Source organism: Balaenoptera physalus, assembly GCF_965194825.1.
Source record: "Balaenoptera physalus genome assembly, chromosome: 14".
In the NCBI taxonomy this organism is placed as follows: domain Eukaryota; kingdom Metazoa; phylum Chordata; class Mammalia; order Artiodactyla; family Balaenopteridae; genus Balaenoptera; species Balaenoptera physalus.
The window spans coordinates 49,512,675-49,535,034 of record NC_138893.1 but is presented as its reverse complement, the minus strand read 5'-3'; the positions used below and the strand labels follow the sequence as shown (position 1 = coordinate 49,535,034).

The following is a 22,360-nucleotide window of genomic DNA, read 5'->3' as shown; positions in this document are numbered from 1 at the left end:
ATCAAAACTTCTTTACTTTCCAGGATCTTTGTGGGTGAGGGGGTGAAATGGAGGTAAAAAGAGGGTCATTGGGACTCCCTGGTGGCCCAGTGGTTAAGAATCCACCTTCCAATGCAGGGGACTGGGGTTTGATCCCTGGTCAGGGAACTAAGATCCCACATGCCGCAGGGCAACTAAGCCCATGAGTGGCAACTACCAAGCCCGCGCGCCACAACTAGAGAGCCCATGCACCACAACTAGAGAGAAGCCCATGTGCCGACGCAAATATCCCGCGTGCCACAACTAAGACCTGACAAAGCCAGATAAATAAATAAATAAATATCAAAAAAAAAGAAAAAAAAGAAGGTCATACCAGCATATCCAAACCAGAAAAATGGCTTATGATGTTTCAAATTAGCTTTGATGGGACCCAGACTAAAGTCCATTCTGGAGAGATCTATTAACAGATTACAGTGCTGCAGAAGTTAGCTAACAGTACACACCCTGACATTAACCTGTTACTTCCTCAAAGATGGAATCTATCAACTAAACCCTGACAATCAGAAGGCATAATGAGGGTGTGGTCAAAGAAATACATTTGCTTCTCCTCAGTGATAGGCAGTGCAAAAGAATAATGATGATGCTCCTACCTGACATTCCCAGTAGCTTACAGCAGAGCCTGTAGGCAGCCAGAAGAGAAATGCCTCTGCCTATGCAAAATTAGATTCATAAGACTCTTCTACCTATTCCTGGCCAGAGTTTCTCTGGCACTATCCTCCCTTTCCCCTTAAGCTGAAAAGCAACTCTTGTAGAAAAGCCTGCAGCTATCTCTCCACTTAAAAAAAACTGTTCCTGAAAACAAAAATAAGGCATATTTCATTATAAACATTTTTTTAATTCAGAAAAGCACAAAAAAAGAACAATAAAAACCAAGTGTAATCACACCACAGGGAATTCCCTGGTGGCACAGTGGTTAAGAATCCGCCTGCCAATGCAGGGGACACGGGTTCGAGCCCTGGTCCGGGAAGATCCCACATGCCACGGAGCAACTAAGCCCGTGCGCCACAACTACTGAGCCTGCACTCTAAAGCCCGCGAGCCACAACTACTGAAGCCTGCGCGCCTACAGCCCGTGCTCCGCAACAAGAGAAGCCACCACAATGAGAAGCCCGTGCGCACTGCAATGAAGAGCAGCCCCCACTTGCCGCAACTAGAGAAAAGCCCATGTGTAGCAATGAAGACCCAACACAGCCAAAAATAAATAAATAAATTTATTTAAAAAAAAAAAAGAGACTCTGCAACAGTCTTCAATATCAGGGTTGAAACTGTTGGATAAATAAACTATTAAAAATGAAAAAACAGGGGCTTCCCTGGTGGCACAGTGGTTGAGAATCTGCCTGCCAATGCAGGGGACACGGGTTCGAGCCCTGGTCTGGGAGGATCCCACATGCCGCGGAGCAACTAGGCCCGTGAGCCACAGTTGCTGAGCCTGCGCGTCTGGAGCCTGTGCTCCGCAACAAGAAAGGCCGCGATAGTGAGAGGCCCGCGCACTGCAATGAAGAGTGGCCCCCACTTTCCACAGCTAGAGAAAGCCCTCACACAGAAACGAGGACCCAACACAGCCATAAATAAATAAATAAATAAATAATTTTTTTTTTAAATGAAAAAATAAAAATAAAATAAATAAAATAAAATGCTAATGTAGTTTAAAAGCTATTGGTTATGGGCTTCCCTGGTGGTGCAGTGGTTAAGAATCCACCTGCCACTGCAGGGAACATGGGTTCAAGCCCTGGTCAGGAAAGACCCCATATGCCTCGGAGCAACTAAGCCCATGTGCCACAACTACTGAGCCTGTGCTCTAGAGCCTGTGAGCCACAACTACTGAGCCCGTGTGCCACAACTACTTAAGCCCGTGTGCCTAGAGCTCGTGCTCCACAACAAGACAAGCCACTGCAATGAGAAGCCCATGCACCGCAACAAAGAGTAGCCCCCGCTCGCCGCAACTAGAGAAAGCTGGCGCTCAGCAATGCAGACCCAACGCAGCCAAAAATAAATAAATAAATAAATAAATTTATTTATTTAAAAGACAAAAAAGCAACTATCGGTTATGGAAAACATTCTGGGGACAATTGGGAAAAACTAAATACGGACTATTACATGTAGAGAATTACTGTTGGGAATTCCCTAGTGGGCCAGTGGTTAGGACTCGGTGCTTTCACTGTGGTGGCCCAGGTTCAATCCTTGGTCGGGGAACTAAGATCCCACAAGACGTGTGACACGGCCAAAAAAAAAAGAAAAAAGAACTACTGTTTATTTTCTTAGCCTTAATGATGGATATCTAGGAAAATGTCTTTAATTTTGAGATACATGCTGAAGTAATTCTGGTATGAAGTAGAATGACGTCTGCAACTTACTTTAAAATTATTCAGCCAAAATAAGAATAACACAGAAATTTAGACCATAAATTTAGACCATAAACCAAGTATGGCAAAATGTTAATGGGTATATGACTGATCACTGTATGACCCTTTCAGCTTCTCTGTTTACTGGAGTTTTTTCATTTAAAAAATTGGAGGAAAAATGCTACCTCAGTGTCACCATGAAATAAAAGGCTCATTTCCAGAGAATCTTAAAACTGCGATATATTCCACTTATATGAGGTAGTCAAATCCAAAGAGACAGAACGCAGAATGGTGGTTGCAAGGGGTTGGGAAAAGGGGAGAATGTGAAGAATAGGGAATAAGTTTTTAATGGGTACAGTTTTAGTTTCACAAGATGAAGAGTTCTAAAGATGGATGGTAGTAATGGTTGCATAACAATGGGATCATACTTAGTGCCACTTAAAAATAGTTAAAATGGTAAATTTTACTACAATAAAAAATATAATAGAAATAAATAAATAAAAATTGTAAACATATAAATTCGGTATAAAGAAAAAACTAGGTTTAAAAAAAAACCCTGAGATGTATATACTGGACCGAAGTTGCTGGGCTTCCTCCCAATCCCTTCTTCTAGCCCAACTATTCCACTACCCTACCACCGATTAAAAGATCATAGAAAAATCATCAACAGAGGAAGAACAGGACACTAGACAGAATAAACTCAAACTTTTCTAATACCTATTTCTCTCCCACTTCCATTCTGCATTTCAGGGATGAGTACTGACACTCCTGTTTTAAGTGTTAAAGAACACAGTCCCTCTGAATCGCACCTCTTCCTACCGTACTCTGTACAACAGTCCTAATTCTCACTATGAGCTGATGTTTTCAGTTCTTGTCCTCAAAAGGGAATTCCCTGAAACATGCTAATCCCCTCACTTCCCACACACAAGAGTCTGCATCTACTTATCAAAATGTGCTAAGAAGACTTGCTAGTTTTTGTAGAGATCAATTTTTTTCCTGTTCTACTTTGGAGCACTCCCCCTCCAGCTCCAGGTTTTCCCAACACCATCTAATTGGCATCTGGCAATAAGAAATCACTGTTTGCCAGTAATCAGGACCATCACCTTGCACAGGAGGTCCCAATGGTTCAGCTTGTCAAAGCTTCAAAGTATTAATGCTGCTCCTTGCTCTAGCTAAGCAGCTACCTGCCACCTCCTGCTTCCTGAGCCCCCAAAGTAGCATGCCTTACCTTTGGTGTCCTGCATGACAATCGAGCTATACTTTAAGAAGGTTATCAGTAGATTACTGGTCTGTACATCTGCATCCAGTGGGAGTTCCACAGAACTTATAACTGGAATAAAACAGATGAAATGCATTTAGCCTATAACATATTCCATCTAACACTTCTACCTATACAGACAGCCAACTTGCCAGCAGGCAAGGAAATCACGAAATAATCTTTTTACACAACAGAGGAAAGACCGAGTGCTTATCATAAAACCTTTATCTAGTCTTCCTAGGCCTCTACAGCCCTTCCTACCCCCAAGATTAAGCCCAATGTCCTTCTCTCCTACCTAAGAATGCCAGTCTCCAGAACAGTGCTTTTCTCCCAACATCCTAAGAAGGGTATTTGATCCCACTTTCTAACCCCAAGTAATCCAAAAGGGTTCAAGGCCCTTCTTAAAAGCACTTTAATTTGTACCTAAGTGAAAGAGCTGTACTGAATATAAATGAGCTTTGCTTTGATGAGTCTACCGCTTAAAATAAATGACAATTCATTCCTAATATGGAGAAATCTTGCTCAATTTTGAGAATAAGGCTTTAGGCTGGAAATACCCAAGATGGAAAGGAAAAAAAGTTAAGGCAGAACTACATTCAAATACTATTTTTTAATCCCTTCACCACCTGAAAGGGAACCTGAAAAGGAATACCAGACTAAAGATAGGTGGACATTACTGATTGGGACAGAGTTTTATATAACTAGTTGCTTGATGTTTCCAAGAGAAACTACCCCTGCTCACATTCTGTGTCACAGTCCCAATGAACAGTAAGGGACCAGACTAGGGCTGACCCACAAAGGACAGCTCTAATATAGATTTCCCAAGTTTCTAATACTTTACACGAGACTCAGACATCTTGTTAAGTACTTTTACACTGTTTAAGACATAATATATAAGCAAAAGGAAGCTCATGATAGCCCAGACGAACTAGAGAATCTATAGCTTTCTGTTATATTTCCACCTACGAAGACTCAGCTGAGTTTGGGATATTATTCATAATATGTATTCATAACCATAATTAATCCCTCTGGAGTTATTACGATGTATGCAGAGAACATTTATTAACAATGAGAAACATTTGCATATTATGGATCCATAATACATAGCAAGCACAGCAAAAAGCCTTATGAGAAGAAATTAGCATGCCTAATAACCCTTGGCTATTTTCCCACAGTTCAGCCCCCAAGAACTAATAAAAGACAAATATATTTTTATGTTGAAATACTAAAAGGTCTTAATTCATGTTATGGGTTAATGACCTGAGACTGTCATTTCAATCTACAGCCTACTCTGAAGCTCAGAGCCCAAAATCATTCCTTTGTCCAATACAAAGAGGCATCTAACTGGTTAGTGGGACTTTTTTCCCCACTCAAACACAGCAATAACTAAAAAACTGCCTTATATAATATGTAGAAATATAGAAGTATATGTATTTTTAGTTTACCAGAAAGTTCTCTCACACCAAGGCTGAGCTGTCAAATGTCAAGTCTGAACTGAGAACAAATGTTACAGCTAAACTGCTGGCTTTTAAAAAATAATGGCTCCAGTGACATACCTTTAAATATAACTAGGCTACTGAGCACCAGTTATATTAAAAACCAATTAAAAACCAAAACTTGAAAACAGGGTTATAATACTTAGGACTCGTACAGAAAGGAAATGAGTTAGGAGAGAAGAAAAAGAACAAAATAGAAGAGATAGAATAAAATCCCTCACAAATTAAAATCTCCTTCCTAAGGAAGAGTTTATTCCTTGATCTTTGGCTTCATAATTCTTCCCAGCAGCCTTTGACAAGGGAGACAGTCATTTGAAAGTGGGCTGACTCCAATCTTCCCACTAGAAAAAATAAAAGCTCACTGGTTGTAGGTAAGTAAGCACAAATCCTGCCATTGCATAATCAAGTGTGTGGGTGGAAGTGTTCCCAATGAACAGTTTGAAAGGCAGTTCTCTGAAGCATCCAAACCCCAACATTGCATGGAACTCTGATACACACACACACACACACACACACACACACACACGCACGCACCTACACACACGCCTTTTGCTATCCATGGTAACCAGGCAGGCTTCATCGTTAAAGAGAAAGATCAGTATTTCCGTTGGAATATTTGGTGACCTGAATAAGCAGAGACAAGTAGGCAATCCTGCTACATGTTCCTTCTCATTAAGATACAGGTGTGCCCCGCTTTTCGAAAGCTCATTTTTACATAAGCCACTTCGCCTTTACGAAAAACCTACATTAGTATCTGTTTTCGCTAATGGAAAGAAATCCAAAGAGAATTTCCACTTTTAAGAAAAAAGGCGGGACTTCCCTGGTGGCGCAGTAGTTAAGAATCTGCCTGTCAATGCAGGGGACATGGGTTCGAGCCCTGGTCCGGAAAGACCCCACATGCCGCGGAGCAACTAAGCCCACGAGCCACAGCTGCTTAAGTCCACCTGCCTAGAACCCGTGCTCCGCAACAAGAGAAGCCACCGCAATGAGAAGCCTGCACACCGCAACGAAGAGTAGCCCCCACTCACCGCAACTACAGAAAGCCCGTGGGCAGCAGCGAAGACCCAACGCAGCCAAAAATAAATAAATAAATAAATTTATTAAAAAAAAAAAAGAAAGAAAGAAAGAAAAGAGGCGAAGTGGGGACGGGCAGAATAGGGGTAGGGAATTAAGAGGTACATACTACTATATAAACTAAATAAGCTACAAGGATATATCACAGGGATTATAGCCTACATTTTATAATAACTATAAATGGAGTATAATGTTTAAAAATTGTGAACCACTATGTTGTATACCTGAAACTTACGTAATATTGTAAATCAACTATACTACAATTTTTTAATTAATTAATTAAATTTTTAAAAAAAAGACAAGTGAGGGAATGCCCTGGCGGTCCAGCAGTGAGGACTCTGCGCTTTCACTGCAGAAGGCCCAGGTTCAATCTCTGGTCGGGGAACTGAGATCCCACCAGCCACATGGCCAAAAAAAAAAAAAAAAAGACAAGTGATAACAAGTATTGGTGAGGATGTGGAAAAAAACGAACCCCTGTGCACTGTTGATGGGAATGTAAATTGGTGTAACCACTAAGGACAACTGTATGAAGGTTCCTCAAAAAATTAAAAACAGAACTACCATATGATCCAGCAATCCCACTTCTAGGTATATATACAAAAGAAATGAAAACAGGATATCAAAGAGATATTTTCACTCCCGTGTTCATTACAGCATTATTCACAGTAGCCAAGGTATGGAAACAGCTTAAGTGTTCATCTACAGATAAATGGATAAAGAAGATATCGTACATATATATACAAGGGAATATTATTCAGTCACAAGGAAGAAGGAAATTCTGCCATTTGCAGCAACATGGATGGACTAGAGAATATTACACTTAGTGAAATAAGTCAGACAGAGAAAGACAAATACTGTACTGCATCACTTACATGTGGAATCTAAAAAAAAATAGTCAAACTTATAGAAGCAGAGAGTAGAATAGTGGTTGCCAGGGGCTAGGGGTGGGAGAAATATAAAGAGGTTGGTAAAAGGGTACAAAATTTCAGTTGTAAGATTAATAAAGTCTGAAGATCTAATGTAAAATATGGGGACTATGTTGATAACACCATGTTGTATTTGAAATCTGCTAAGAGAGTAGAACTTAAATGTTCTCACCTCCTCCAAAAAATAAAAATAAAAAGAGGGCTTCCCTGGTGGCGCAGTGGTTGAGAATCTGCCTGCTAATGCAGGGAACACGGGTTTGAGCCCTGGTCTGGGAAGATCCCACATGCCGCGGAGCAACTAGGCCCATGAGCCACAACTACTGAGCCTGCGGGTCTGGAGCCTGTGCTCCGCAACAAGAGAGGCCGCGACAGTGAGAGGCCCGTGCACCACGATGAAGAGTGGCCCCCGCTCACCGCAACTAGAGAAAGCCCTCGCATAGAAACGAAGACCCAACGCAGCCAAAAATAAAAATAAAATAAAAATTAAAAAAAAAAAAAGAAAAATAAATAAAAAAAACAAAAAACCGCAAATGAGTTTAAAAAAATAAATAAATAAAAAATAAAAGATAAATATGTGAGGTAATGGATGTGTTAATTAAATAGATGGTGGGAATTCTCTCACAATGTATATGCATATCAAATCACCTCAATAAAACTGAAAAACAATTTAAAGAAAGTATACATGTTCCATTCTTTTTTTCTCACATTTAGGCGATGAAAAGTAGAAAAAAAAATCCTACCACCTACTAACAACTAGAAATGAATGTAACAAGAGACAAGAGTTGGGGGCGGGGGGCGGGGAGAAAGAAAGAAAGAAGGCAAAAAATGAAAATCGTGTTCAGCATTTGTTTTGCAGCAAGTTGTAACAGAGGCAGCGAGCATCCCAGGCAGTTGAGAGTGGCACCACCAAATTCCTTCCCCAGGAGCTACACGCAGCATCTAGGTATCAAGCCACCACAGCTTTAAACTGTGTCTGTGAGCATCTGTGCTTTATCTAGATTTCCTTTGTAAACCTGTTAGCAAGATGTGTCCTCAGGTTAATTGCTTCTTTGCTTTACGCCATTTCGGCTTACAGAAGGTTTCATATGAGAGCTCTACTTTCAGACAGCAGGGGAAACCTGTATTTTGGAATTTGACTTTCAATTCTAAACAGATCCAATTTGCTACCATAGACTTGAATATCAGTGGCACCTCCCAGTCATGCTTTTGTACCAATAATGCTTGTACTACCTTGAAATGCTCATGCCACAGGTGTTATATGAAACTTTGAAGGAGAAAAAGCAGATCAAAGACGGCCATGTCACATACAGACAGGAGGGAGGCACAAAGAAAGGATCAAAGTTAGATTTCCTGTACTTCTTTACCCCAAATGAGGTCAACATTTGAGGCAAAACATCAAGTATTAATGAAGATTATTTTTAGGTTAAGTTAGTCCATCAAACACACTCAGCTGACAATAGAACCAGTTCAGGCTGACACAAAGTTTATCAGGCAAAATTCATTTCTTTTCTGTTACCCTTTTCTTCAGTGCCAGTGGTAAGTGGAGATTTTTTTGTTATTTTTTTAGGGAGGGAAGTCCTAAATACCCAGCAAACTCCCAATTATTATGCACTTGTCATTTTTTAACTGGGCATGCCTGGCAGACACATAACAGTGAGCAAATCCCAGGTTCACTTTCTCATCCATTTATTCAACAAATATTTACTAAGCAGTGACCATGCCAGGCACTATGCTGGGCAATTAGTGGTAAACAAAACAGGCATGGTCCCAGCCCTGATCCATGTTGTGGTTTTTAGTCTCAACTCTCACTAACCTTAGGCAAACCTCTTATTTCTCTGGCCTCAATTCCCTCATTTGTCAAATGATAACAAGAGATAATATTACTATTTTACATTTATTTCAGTGAGATAGTCATAAAACATCTCATCTGAGCCTCACAAGTACCCTGAGAGTTTGGCAGGACAGACATCACTGACCTCTGAGGTCCCTTTTAAATCTAGCATTCCATGACTCTACAACCATTCCCTGAGTAGGACAAGTTGGAGTTATGTAGCTTCTTTACAGAAAAAAGCACTTGACTCTCTTTTCCAGACTTTTCTTTGGAGCTTCATGAATCCTGAAGGACAGTTCTTCAGATATTTCTTAAGCAAAAGAATTAACAATTGTGCTTTTTGTTAAAAAAAACAAACAAAAAAATCCAAAATAACTATGCTCACCCCTAAAGATTCAAGATCATATTCGTCAAGAAAACAAAGGAGATGGTGGGCTTACCATCAGAGGAGGGCGGCGTGGTCCCCAGCGGTGTGGCTGGGGTTGCTGGAGCAGGGCTGACGGGGGTTGTCACCAAGCCCATTTCTGGATGACTCTGAACGAGAGCACAGATAAGGGTAAGAAAGAGAAAATCCAGTTCTGGGTATCCTCTGCTTATCCTTTCTAGTATTCCTGGCCTCATAATTAGACAGAAAGCTCACTGAGGAGGGACTGCTTCTACATTTAGTTCCTATGAGTACCTGATTACTGTTGATGCTTGCTAAACTCTAATGAGAAGTTCTGCAGGCTAGTTTTCTTTAAGCAACTAAGTTCCTATAACAGAAGTTTTTCTGCAGAACCATATGAATAAAAAACTGGGATAAACAAATACACAGAATTATTCCACACACACACAAAAGGGCACTTGCTGTCCTATTTGAACCTATCTGAGAAGGGACTACTCTTATCAGATCAACCTAAAACATATCTACAGACTGTTCTAATGACCACAAAGTTGACTAATAAATGCAGGTGAGCCAAGGAGATAACAGGTACTATAAAAAGAGCTATGCAGAGGGCAGCCTTCCCATTCCACAACAAACAAGAGTGTGTGGGGCTGGGAGGCAGAGACATGGGCGAGACATCCAATGGGGACCGAAACAGATGACTCCTCTTTCCCTTACCTTCCTTAGCCATCCCTGCCACATCAGCTCTTGAAAATTGGGCTGAGTAGTGGCTACTCCCTTCTCTTCCCCAACAGCTTTACCAGATTTTACCCATCTCACTTCTTCCTTTAAAATCAGTTACAGAATTCAAAGAGCAGCCAAGGAAGACCCTGAGAATAGTGGATAAAGTCTCATGTTATCAGTCGTGAAAACCGATAAGTCCCTCTTAGCCAGACCCTCAAACCAGCACACTGCTTTTTGACCTTATTTTTTTTGTTGTTGAAACTCAGTGGATCCCATACACATCTGCCCTTTGAGAAAAAAGCATAAGCAAACTTTCCTTTAAAAGAAACCGTCATACATATTTTAAACAGTCTGGCTTTAAAATAAAAACACTTTACCAATTTTTTAAGACAGCTTTCATGAGCATCACTCAAGTTTTCAGTCTGTTTAAGTTCCCTTCTGTACCAACTACCGAGGCTATCCCTTAGGCAAGTGATCCAGCATTCAGCATTCTATGACTTTCTGCTTTCAATATTTGTAGACTTTTTTTTTTTTTTTTGGTTAACAAACCTTACGCTGCACAAGATATTTTGTACTCTTCTTCTTTGGACATGGGTAAGATAATAAGATAAGTGACGTGGCCTATTTTATCTCCGGTTGTAATTCCACAGAGGTTTAGAAAGCAGAAAGCCTGTTATAAAAATCCATATGGGCAGATAATACCAGGGGATTTCCAGTGAGCAAAATGAAGTAATCTCAACTCATTTGGTTAGCAGAATCAGTAAACTGGTCAAGACCATTAACTTTGCATGTTATCAGATCCATTTCAGCACCAGATGGAAACATACATATTTGAGGAGAGCATGAAGCAAAGGCAACTGATGCAACTCTTTGTAACTACCACTCACCAATGCAAAGTAGGGTTTACACGGCACAGCCAGACAGGCTTTTCAATGGAGTGAATGTGTATGAAATTCAGGGAGAAAAAGAACTGAAGTTTTTAACATAACCAACCTGGGCTAACACTGTGATAAAGTTGCGATTTAAATGAACAGCTTCGTAAAGTGCCAGAAGGATGGCCTCATTGGTTCTAAAGAAAAAGAGAACAAATTGGAGAGTCTCTTACAATGAAGAAGTTAAAAGAGTATAACCCTCAAGATAAGATTTCACTCCAGCTCCTCATTATAAATCCCTTTGAGTTTCTAATGCTCCCTTTATTTCCTTTTGGGGCTTATGTAAAGGGTATACAGTCAGAGCTTTAACTTTAATTCCTTAGAACTAGTTCTTATCTACTTCATTGACTATTTCCCCCTCTCGCTTTTCCACCCCAATCCAGTTAAGTCCTTAACTGGCTCAGACACCAAGCCCTCTTTCATTTAATTCCAGAGACAGCTGGGAACAGTTTTTCAGCTTCTTGGGGCTCAATACATGTGACTGAAGCAGAGTTTTCTAAGGTTCCATTATTGTTTAAAACTCAAGAAACAGTTGATAAATCACCAAAAAAGTTTGAATCTGTAAAAGATTAGCAGAGGTAACATTTCACACTTTCATATCCAGTGAGAGAGCCCACATTAATGTTCAAGTCACCGCACAAGAACATCAGGCACTTACTGCACTGAGATTTTCTCATGGGCATCTGCTATGAACATGCTGCCCACCTGTGGAAGAAAACAGGAATTGCAGAGTTATAGCAGGGAAATGTGAGAGGTGCTCTGTACCTATAAGCCTTTAATCAGTCAAAAAACAAGCTGCTTGGAACCCTGGCCTACCAGTTACACACAACAAAACCAGCTCACTTTGAAGATCTTAAAAGAATCATAAGTAATAAATGAAACAATGAGAGCTCCCCTAACTTGTCTTTACTTAAAGGGATTTTAAAAAACAGAAAAACAATCCCAGTACTTTTGGCCAGCTCTCCTTTTTAATGCGTAAGTTTAGTAACCACAGACAACAAGTAAACGGCAACCTAAACATCCTCATCACTTTGCATCTGTCCTTGAATTTGCTTATTTGAAGTCAGGAACTAACTCACAAAGAACAAAGAAAGCAGGCTGTTCATCCAACACAGAGCCATCTTTGGGGGAATATCTGGGTTTCAGACCAGAACTGTCTAAATGAAACCTACTGTCCATATTTTACATCATAAAACCTTTTGTTTGTGTCCTAGCTAGGGCAGCTGAATAAGTAAATGGAGTAGATTGCCTCCAATATGTGTGATATCAGAGGCACTGAGATAGATGCCCATCGATCTAAGAATACCTTTTCCACCTACTTATGTATTTATTTATTTTTTTAAATTATATATATATATATATATATTTTTTTTTTAATTTCATTTATGGCTGTGTTGGGTCTTCACTTCTGTGCGAGGGCCCTCTCTAGCTGTGGCAAGTGGGGGCCACTCCTCATCGTGGTGCGCGGGCCCCTCACCATCGCGGCCTCTCTTGTTGCGGAGCACAGGCTCCAGACGCGCAGGCTCAGTAATTGTGGCTCACGGGCCTAGTTGCTCCGCGGCACGTGGGATCCTCCCAGACCAGGGCTCGAACCCGCGTCCCCTGCATTGGCAGGCAGACTCTGAACCACTGAGCCACCAGGGAAGCCCCTCCACCTACTTATTGATGCCCAAAACCATGCAGCTGGAGCTTCATTTATTTGGTACAAAACTTTTTCTTCTTGGCTAGAAGGCAAAGGTCCCTGGGAGCAATATAATTATATCTAATTCATCTAATCAAACACCAATACAGCACTCATCTGACATCTGAGGGATTATCCATTTGTGCTTCAGAGTTAAAGAGTTTATCAAGTCCTTTCCTTGACAGTAGGCTCTGAGAATGAAGAAGGCATAGATATTGTGGGGGAAAAATTGCCTTTTGGGGGACAAGATGGGGGGACTGCTGTTTCTTGCAATGAACTCAAAATCTGTCTTGCTCTAGGGCTGATTACTTGAATACTAATGCCCAAGAAGACAGACTTTCTGAATCTAAGTTCCAAGACTCCTAGATTCATCTCTTAAAAATCAGTCCCAGATTATCTGGCCTAAAATGCCTATCGTGCTAAGGCTGAGATACCTTGCTCTGAACCAATAACTTTCCTAAACTATGGACCTCTCAGCCCAGACCTTAAGCCTTTAGATGAGTGGCTCAGATCACTGCACCAATCCCTCGACTCCAGGACCAACTACAAGAGATGAAGGGGCCACTGCAAACAGCCAAGGATCACTCAGGGTTGGACTTGGATCTAAGTCCTATTCTGTGTTCCATAGCGTCAGTCCTCAAACAGAGCCAACTCCTTAGGAAGCAAAAGTCTGGCTTAATATGAACCCTCTTTTTTGTTTTGGTTTTGTTTTTGTAGTCTTTAAAAAATTGAATTGATTAATTTGAAAAAAAAAAAAATTCTAACCCTGATGGTCCAGTGATTAAGACTCCATGCTCCCAATGCAGGGGGCCCGGGTTCAATCCCTGGTCAGGAAACTAGAGCCTGCATGCCGCAACTAAGACCCAGGGCAGCCAAATAAATAAATATTAGAAAAAAAATTAAAATAAACTTCTGAGTCTAAATTTGTCTACCCCTGCAGATCTCATATATTTCTGAGCAGGAGAGAAAAAACAAGTAGGACTTACCATATTTGTTAAAGCAGAGAAAAAACCGCCCTGGTGTTCTTCTTCCTTGTCTTTATACTGCCTGAACAAAAATAACTAAATTCAACTTTAGTATTATTTATCACGTGTCTTTGTCCTTGGCATACTAAGTGGTAATCAGGGCAGCTCACTTGCAGAATTCACTGACTCCAAAAAACAAAAGCGTTATGACAACCCAGCCACTGCAGTTTCCCCTGCAAGCTAAGAGGCACCCATCTGCTCTTGAGGTAGTGTGTACCAAAATGCCCAGCTACTTCGGAAGAGTCTTAGAAAGCAAGCTGCAAAAGTGTGAAACTGCTCTAACATATGGCTGATCCAGTTATTTCCCAAACAGACTATTACTTGAAAAGTGTGACAGTAAAATTAAGGCTGTAACAGTGAAAATCTTGTTTGTTTTTGAAGGAAAAGGAGGGAAATCTGTGAGCTAAACTATTTGTGGAGATGGGACAGATTTGAAATCCCAATACCCAATTGTGTATAAGGCAAGTCTGGAAAGGAGTAAGAAAGATCCTGCCTGGTCCTTGCCAGGATTAGATACACTTCTGGTTTCCATTCACTGAATACCAAATCCTTCCCCATCCCCAGCAAGAGGGAAAGCAAGCATCAATGAAAAGAGCCCCCAGAATAGACAGAGACTCTAGGAAGCTGCAGTTGATTACTGATGAAAAAGAAGTATCTGTCAAACTAGAACTAATTCAGTGCTTTCTTTTCTTTTTTTTTTTTAAGCATACAAAAAAGCAGTGCTTCACAACCTTTTTTACATAGAAAATGGTATTTATATGATACATTGGGCTAAATGGAAGAGCCTGCTTATGGCTGGAAAACTAGTTAAAATGCTCTGCAATAAAATACCAAAGGTTGCATAAGACTGTTTGAATGTAAGAGTTGCTTAAACAAAAGATGGACACTAACATGGTGGCTACTTCTCCCCAGTGTTAAAAACAACTGCTGCTAAAGCCATCAAGCCCAGCTACAGCAAATGCATCTGCCAGCAGCTGTACCTCTGAATACTCTTCTAGGATAGGTAAGAGACATTCACCCAAGAACTCTTAACAAACCTGTTTCCTTCTCAACCAATTCAAACGAAAATTAGACCCTTCCCTTCTGGAAAGGTGGACTTACCTGTTATACTCAGATAAAGCTTGAGCAATCACAAGCCCCATTCCCTAGAGAGAAAAAAGATAGCACAGGTGAAATAAGGGGCTGTTGGTGATACTATGACTAGACCACGGAAAACACTAATTTCAGCGCCATGGTCCATGCCCAAGAAGTTCTACTTGAAAGTAGGCAACAAGGACAGGAATTCTGAGAGACACTGTCAAAGGATCAAAAGGAACTTCTTTGGAAAGATTTTTCTGATCTAATTATCTTACTTAATGGTTCCAGATACAATCAAAATAGAGTAACAAGGGATGAAACAGACCAGTCCAGACCACTGACAATTTCACTGGGATCATTTTCACCTCAAAAGAAAAGGCTGAGTTAGAATCTTCAAACAAAAAGCTCTCCAATGTCTCTAAAACAACCCATAAGAAAAGTGACAATGAGTCCCACGTTAAACGAAGGTGCAGGGACTTCCCTGGTGGCACAGTGGTTAAGAATCCACCTGCCAATGCGGGGGACATGGGTTCGCGCCCTGGTCCAGGAAGATCCCACATGTCGTGGAGCAACAAAGCCCATGCACCACAACTACTAAGCCTGTGCTCTAGAGCCCGCGAGCCACAACTACTGAAGCCCGCGCACCTAGAGCCCATGCTCCGCAACAAGAGAAGCCACCACAATGAGAAGCCTGCACACCGCAACGAAGAGTAGCCCCGGCTCACCGCAATTAGAGAAAGCCTGGGCGCAGCAACGAAAACCCAACGCAGCCAAAAGTAAAATTAATTAATTAATTAATTTAAAAAAAAAAAAAAGAACATATCATTGCTTCCTCAACATTGATTTAAAAAAAAAAAAGAATCCGTCTGCCAATGCAGGGGACACAGGTTCGAGCCCTGGTCCGGGAAGATCCCACATGCCGCGGAGCAACTAAGCCCATGCGCCACAACTACTGTGCCTGTGCTCTAGAGCCCGTGAGCCACAACTACTGAGCCTGCGTGCCACAACTACTGAAGCCTGCGCACCTAGAGCCCATGCTCCACAACAAGAGAAGCCACCACAATGAGAAGCCCGCGCACCACAACGAAGAGCAGCCCCCGCTCGCCGTGACTAGAGAAGGCCCATGAGCAGCAACGAAGACCCAATGCAGCCAAAAATAAATAAATTTATTTTTAAAAATGAAGACAAGCTACTCTCAGGCCACAGGAAAACAGGAGTGTAATGGGAAGAAGCATCCAATAAATATTAAAGTAATTTATCAACTTTCCCCCTAGAAACTGCTAAGCGTATCACAAAGATCAATTAAGGCCACAAGGATGAGTCATGTGTGCTTTTTTTTCATAAGAGAAATTAGAATGAAGAGGGCAAGATGGAAAGAGAATAAAGCCAGACACCTGGTCATCTTCTTCCTCCCTATATTCAGAGATCAGATGTTATTTCCCAAACCTCCATGGATATATGTAGCAGACATATATCATCCTCCATGTTTCAGCTTCACCAAGGCAGGCTATAAATATAATCTGGCTGGTTCTACAAGAAGAAATCTCACAACATTTAGTCATCTAAGCCTTCTTTTTTTTTTTTTAATTTCAGCTTTATTGAGGTATAATTGACACACAAAATTATAAGATATTTAAAGTGTACATCATGGTGATTTGACATACCATCTAAATCTTCTTATTCTTGGAAATGTAACTTCTTGACTCTGTAGGATAATCAACCTCAGCACACTAGAACATGAAATCTAACTGACCATTTCATCATGATTAGCAAGCAAATATCCCCTCACACCTTCCTTCCATGATGAGAAAATAGAAAACAGTAAGACAGTAGCACTGATGCTCTAAAAAGAAATACCTATTCCCTCTTTATAGCCAGACGAAATTAACACAATAGCTCTCTACTCTCTGTTCTAAATATCTACTAAAAGTAAGGCCACCAAAGGCAAGTAATTAAAACAATACACAAGGATCCAGATACTCACATTGAGCGTGGCTTCATCATCCACAATAGACAGCTTCACAATATAAGGATTCACAGACTATTAAACAAGAGAAGAGACTCCAGGTGAGTGTGACCTAGTTAAGAATCCATTAGCTATTTAACAAAGTGTTAACAAAAATGCTTCCATAAGGTGCTCTCTCTAGAGTGATGCTCCTAAAACCTATGCCCAACTATCTTGCCAGGTGACTTCCTCCATTTCCAGTAAATCGCTCAGCGTGCATGGGCATTCACCAAGCATGTACAGATACACACACACACACACACACACACACACACCAGTTCTATTCTACCCGCATTTTCCTCTAGACTGAATCAGCTCAGGTCTATGTCTGCCACTTCTCCCATCTTTCCCTCTTATTTGTTTCTAAGAAGTAAGTGAATGCTCCACAACACTCACTTTGTCCTATCCTGCCAATAATTTACTGAGTCCATAGGGACAGCTGTCTTTTGGGGAGCATAAAAGCTCCCTTGCCATAAGGCACAAATTTATATGTTGCTAACTTACACTCTCATCCCAAAGGCTCCCTAACCATTCCACAAACTATATCCAAGGACTGATTCACCCACCCGTAAAACAGAGCCACCTTGGGGGTGGAAAGTGGCAGCTGCTTAACAGCCAGAGAGGCCATTTATAGATCCAATACCCAAATAACACTGCAGGGGAACTGAAAAAAAAGATGTAATTACCCAAACTACAATCTGGTCAGGACACTGGGATTTAATGATTGTCCCATCACTTAAAATATTGGAAGATTTCTTGAGTTTTTCCAGATTCAATCTCAGCTGGGCAGCGTATGGAAATAGATATATATTTAAACTCATTAAGCAACTGGGCCATCTCCTACCAGTGGGATGAGAACCAATGACGTGCTCACCTTGAAAACAACCCCTGTGTAGTATGTGAGGAAAGACCTACTAAAGATCAGGCACCAATTCTAACCCAGGGGAAGCTAGAAACAATAGTTCTCAGATGGGCAGTTTTTACAGCAACCAAGAAAACATTACTGAGAAACTTGGAAACCCAACTGAAAGGCTAACTCCCCGCCCCACAGACTTTATTAATCAAGTTTCTGAGGGCATCTTTCGAATGCCAACTGGAAATACAGAAGGAGAAGCTTTGTTTTTTTAACAGCCCAAATGTTTATAAGGTTTTCTACAATACAATTCAAGGAGGTAAAACTCACTCCATTCGTTACTTGATCTGACAGAGGAAGGCTCTCAATACTTCTTCCTATAACCAGCAGTCAAATCCTGCTGACGCTACAGACTTCAGACAACATTCAAAGCAAGTGGATCCTTGGAACTGAAAATCAGCAGTAGGCTGACCTTGAGATGCCATCAAGTGAGAACAACAGTAGAAAGAACAGGCCACTGTCTCTTGGCATAATTTTTGAAAAGTCCTAGTTACCTTCCCAAAAGTAGACTGTCTTAAGTAATAATAAGGACCATCTGATTACCAAGAACAGCCTATGCATTAGCAACAGCTGAGGAAAAGGCAAGGTGGCTAAAATCAAGGGTTTGAGTTCTAGATCCTCGACTTATTAATTGTGACAAGTTAGGCACGTTAATAAACCTAAGCTCAATTTCCTCATCTGTAAAATTGGGAAAAATATTTTCTTCCTTGGGGTTGCTATGAGACTTAAATCAAGTAAAATCCTTAGCACAGTATCTGGCATATGATAAGGGCTCAATTATTGGTAGCTATATTTTTTTTCCTTTGACATTTTTATCACAGTCAAAGGAATATCTGTAGGGAAAAAAGAGAGAGAGAAAGAAAAACTTACAACCGGACATAATAAACAATTTTGTAATTTCTGGGAAACATCATGTTCAGGGCAGCAGTTGGGGGCTGAGTCACTTCATCTCAGAAGACCTGGCCAACCCAGAAGGCCAAGATCTTAATGCTGTGAAAATTTCTATTCTATCAGACACTGATTTTCCTTAACACTATATACCTGTTGTGGTCATGTTTTAAAACTCAAGGCAATCTACTTTTCATCAGCAAGACAGAATTACAGACTCAGTCAGCCTTCACAGAATCACTCTAATAGGGTCCAGCCTTTACTTGATCTAAACCATACTTAACAAATTTAATTGCTCTTCCCTAGACTTTTTTTTTTTGGCCTCCTCTATCTCTTGAGATGAAATTACTAAAATGGAATGTATTATTTGAAGTGAGGAAGAACTACTTCCATTCCTTAAGTCCAACACCTAATTTCCCTTCTCTGTGTTTAGCTGGACACCAAGCCTCTCTGGTGCTCTCTGCACCTTTCTGGAAAGGTTACAACTTACCCCACTGGTCATGGGATCAATTGTGGTGGTAACTAGAACGCTGTTCTCCCTAGCACACCCTCTCGTATTTTGCATAAAACTTCACCAGCTTTTGGTTTTGCTATGTTCATCTGGAATTCCTCATGCTCCTGTCAAAAACCTTCCTGCTCCATGGTCACCAGGTTTCCTTAATGGTTTCTGGTGAGCGACTTATATCAAAAGCTGCAAAGCCCAGATAAATTATGCCTACCAGCTTGCCCTCGCCTACTGTATTAATTCTTCTGGGGTTTCTGACAGACTAGAGATGCATACCCCACTCCAGAAATATGATTTTCTCCAGTTCCTTGGCCATGTCCAATTTTTCAGGCTGACATTTCAGAAAGTCTTACTGGGCTGAACCAGGGTCCAGTTCACATTTAGAGAAGCCAAGCCATTGCCTCAGAGTGGCCTGCATCCAGCAGAATGTTCCGAAAATATTCATTACTGATGATGGCTCTTTCCTTTCACACATAACTCGCTTTAACTACCTTCAGCATTTTTCCTCAGCTATTTTTCCTGCTGTTGTAATAAGGCCCCAGAGGCTATTACACATGACAGAGATCAAAATGGCTACCATGCCGGCCCCTCCAGATCACCAGCAAAACAGGCGTTGGTGATAAATTACTTATTTATTAGTAGCTCTGTACACCATTTGTCAGTTCCTCCAAGACAATGAAAGCGATCAACTCCTGGGATTTATAACACGTTAACGTTGCTCCACATATTCCAGTCCCTCTTTAAGTATTCCTTTCTCACAGCCAGCCTTTCTTTCATATCCCTATTTATAAGAATAAGCTCCATATTTTATGTTACCCATCACTTTTGACCTGGCTAGTAATCATATCAAAAATCACTAAGTGAAGATCCAGAAGCTCAAAAATGAAAACATTCCCTCCAGCTGGCCCATTTCTCATAGTATTGCTACTTATTAAATGAAGAAAGTCAAGTTGCCTCAATGCAGCTCCTGACTTCTGGGTTCAGTAAAGTACTCCTAGTGTCCAGGACCCAGTGCCAAGTGCTCCCTATTCCTACAAAGCAATCCCCAGTGAGGTCCCTGGTCTTCCCTAAGTGGCCCCCTTCCTTTTCTGTGTATTCTACCTTTTGAGGCAAATCAAGTAGATGCACCAATCCAAGTATAAATCTCTGAGTTCACCTCTTTATCTCAAAACCTATAAATCTATCCCTGACTAATTCAGAGGCAAAAAGAACTCCAGAATTAATATGGATAAGGCTCTGTCTTCAACTACCATCAAAATCAGAAAGAGTCCCCAGACCAACAGTTGATATTTATACAAGTGGATTGATTGCATTACAGAAATCCAATATATAAGTCCAGTCTTTCAAAATAGATGCATTAGGTCAGTGGTTCCCAATCCTGGCTGATAATCACGTTCAAAAGGAGATCTTAAAAAAAAAAAAAAGATATCTAGGTCTCACCCCCTAAGAGATTCTGATTTGGTGTGTAAAGAGTAAGGCCCAGGGACTTCCCTGGCAGTCCAGTGGTTAAGACTCCGTGCTTCCACTGCAGGGGGCATGGGTTCGATCCCTCGTCAGGGAACTAAGATCCCACATGCCAAACAGTGCAGACAAATAAGTAAAAAATAAATAAAGAGTAAGGCCCAGAAATGTCTTCTTTTTAAAAAGTAACTACTGAGGGACTTCCCTGGTGGCCCAGTGGCTGCCTGCCTGCCTGCCAATGCAGGGGACACGAGTTCGATCCCTAGTCTGGGAAGATCCCACATGCCGCGGAGCAACTAAGCCCACAAGCCACAACTACTGAAGCCCGCAAGCCACAACTACTGAAGCCTGCACGCCTAGAGCTCATGCTCCGCAGCAAGAGAAGCCACCGCAACGAAGAGTAGCCCCCGTGCACCGCAACTAGAGAAGCCTGCACGCCACAATGAAGATCCCGCATGCCGCAACTAAGACCTGACACAGCCAAATAAATAAATAAATAAATAAATATTTTTAAAAAGATAACTAGATAATTCTAATGATAAGCTGGGTTTGGGAACTATTACATTAAGAGAGATTTACTCACTTTATTGGAAGTTACACCACAGGATTCCTTTAAACAGCTATATCCTCTACCCCAGGCATCTAATACAGGACTTCTAGAATTGGTTTTTCAAAATTAATCTATATACCATTTACCAAGAACATGTCTTCTACATTAAGCAAAATCCTCTAGGAGTGGCCACATTTAGGAAGATTATAGAAAGGTAACAGCTCTCCATTAAGGGACCCACTTACCTCATATTTTCTGTAGTTCACCAGCAAAGCCAAGAGGACTACAGCATCATACCCATGTTCCCTACGACTTGGCGGGTGGGAGAGTATCTGTAACCAGAACCAGAAATGGTGAGAGTGCTTGAGGAGGTGGTTTACCCAAAAAAGAAAGAGGTGACAAGGGAACTGACCTACCTGTAAAATTGCTTCAAATATGCTGTTGATCATTACATACTCCAGGATAGTGTTCTGGCTGATGTTATCTGTCACCTGAATATAATAAAAGGCTATTTAAAGTCTACACTAAGACACTCTGATATCTCATGTATATCTCCTCACCTAGTATCTAAGAGAAACAGAAATGTTAAAACATTCTACTAGATACTTAGCAGATCTTAAAGCACCCCCAAAGCCACCCGAGCCTGAATAGACAAGACACTAGAAGGGTAAGAAATTAGCAAATTAAAACTTCCTAAATCTGGGCTTCCCTGGTGGTGCGGTGGTTAAGAATCCGCCTGCCAATGCAGGGGACACGGGTTCGAGCCCTGGTCTGGGAAGATCCCACATGCCGCGGAGCAACTGGGCCCGTGAGCCACAACTACTGAGCCTGCGCGTCTGGAGCCTGTGCTCCGCAACAAGAGAGGCCGCGATAGTGAGAGGCCCGCGCACTGCAATGAAGAGTGGCCCCTGCTCGCCGCAACTAGAGAAAGCCCTCGCACAGAAACGAAGACCCAACACAGCCAAAAATAAATAAATAAATTTAAAAAAAAAAACAAAACTTCCTAAATCTTTGAACTTCTCATTGTTTCTCTCATACCCTCACAAAAGCATTTGCTTAACAGTTTCTTGGGTTTCATTCCCCAGATGCACAGGAAGAACTTTGTGATCCAGAAGTCTTCAAGCAGTGGCAGGGAAAGGAAACCACCTGAAGTAAATGAATAATACCCTACCCTCCCTCCCACTAGAAGGTACAGGCCAGCTTCCAGCTATAAAATCAAAGTCAGAACAAATAAAAATATTCAGAATCAC

At 41.2% G+C, this 22,360-nt stretch overlaps 1 protein-coding gene across 9 annotated transcripts in view; it reads right to left on the bottom strand.

Moving 5' to 3' along the window:
• The window catches only part of ARMH3 (armadillo like helical domain containing 3), a 190,703-nt gene that overhangs the window by 141,166 nt on the left and 27,177 nt on the right, over positions 1-22,360 (bottom strand). For 8 of the 9 annotated variants that reach the window (XM_082425169.1, XM_082425161.1, XM_082425162.1 and 5 more), the window contains 9 exons: positions 21,527-21,601; positions 21,356-21,442; positions 16,773-16,829; positions 14,813-14,856; positions 13,673-13,733; positions 11,664-11,710; positions 11,067-11,142; positions 9,406-9,499; positions 3,609-3,710 (listed from right to left, as the gene is read on the bottom strand). In XM_082425169.1, the coding sequence (XP_082281295.1) occupies positions 3,609-3,710; positions 9,406-9,499; positions 11,067-11,142; positions 11,664-11,710; positions 13,673-13,733; positions 14,813-14,856; positions 16,773-16,829; positions 21,356-21,442; positions 21,527-21,601 (643 nt within the window). The remainder of the gene's footprint in view (positions 1-3,608; positions 3,711-9,405; positions 9,500-11,066; positions 11,143-11,663; positions 11,711-13,672; positions 13,734-14,812; positions 14,857-16,772; positions 16,830-21,355; positions 21,443-21,526; positions 21,602-22,360) is intronic. The other variant, XM_082425165.1, reaches the window with a different exon arrangement.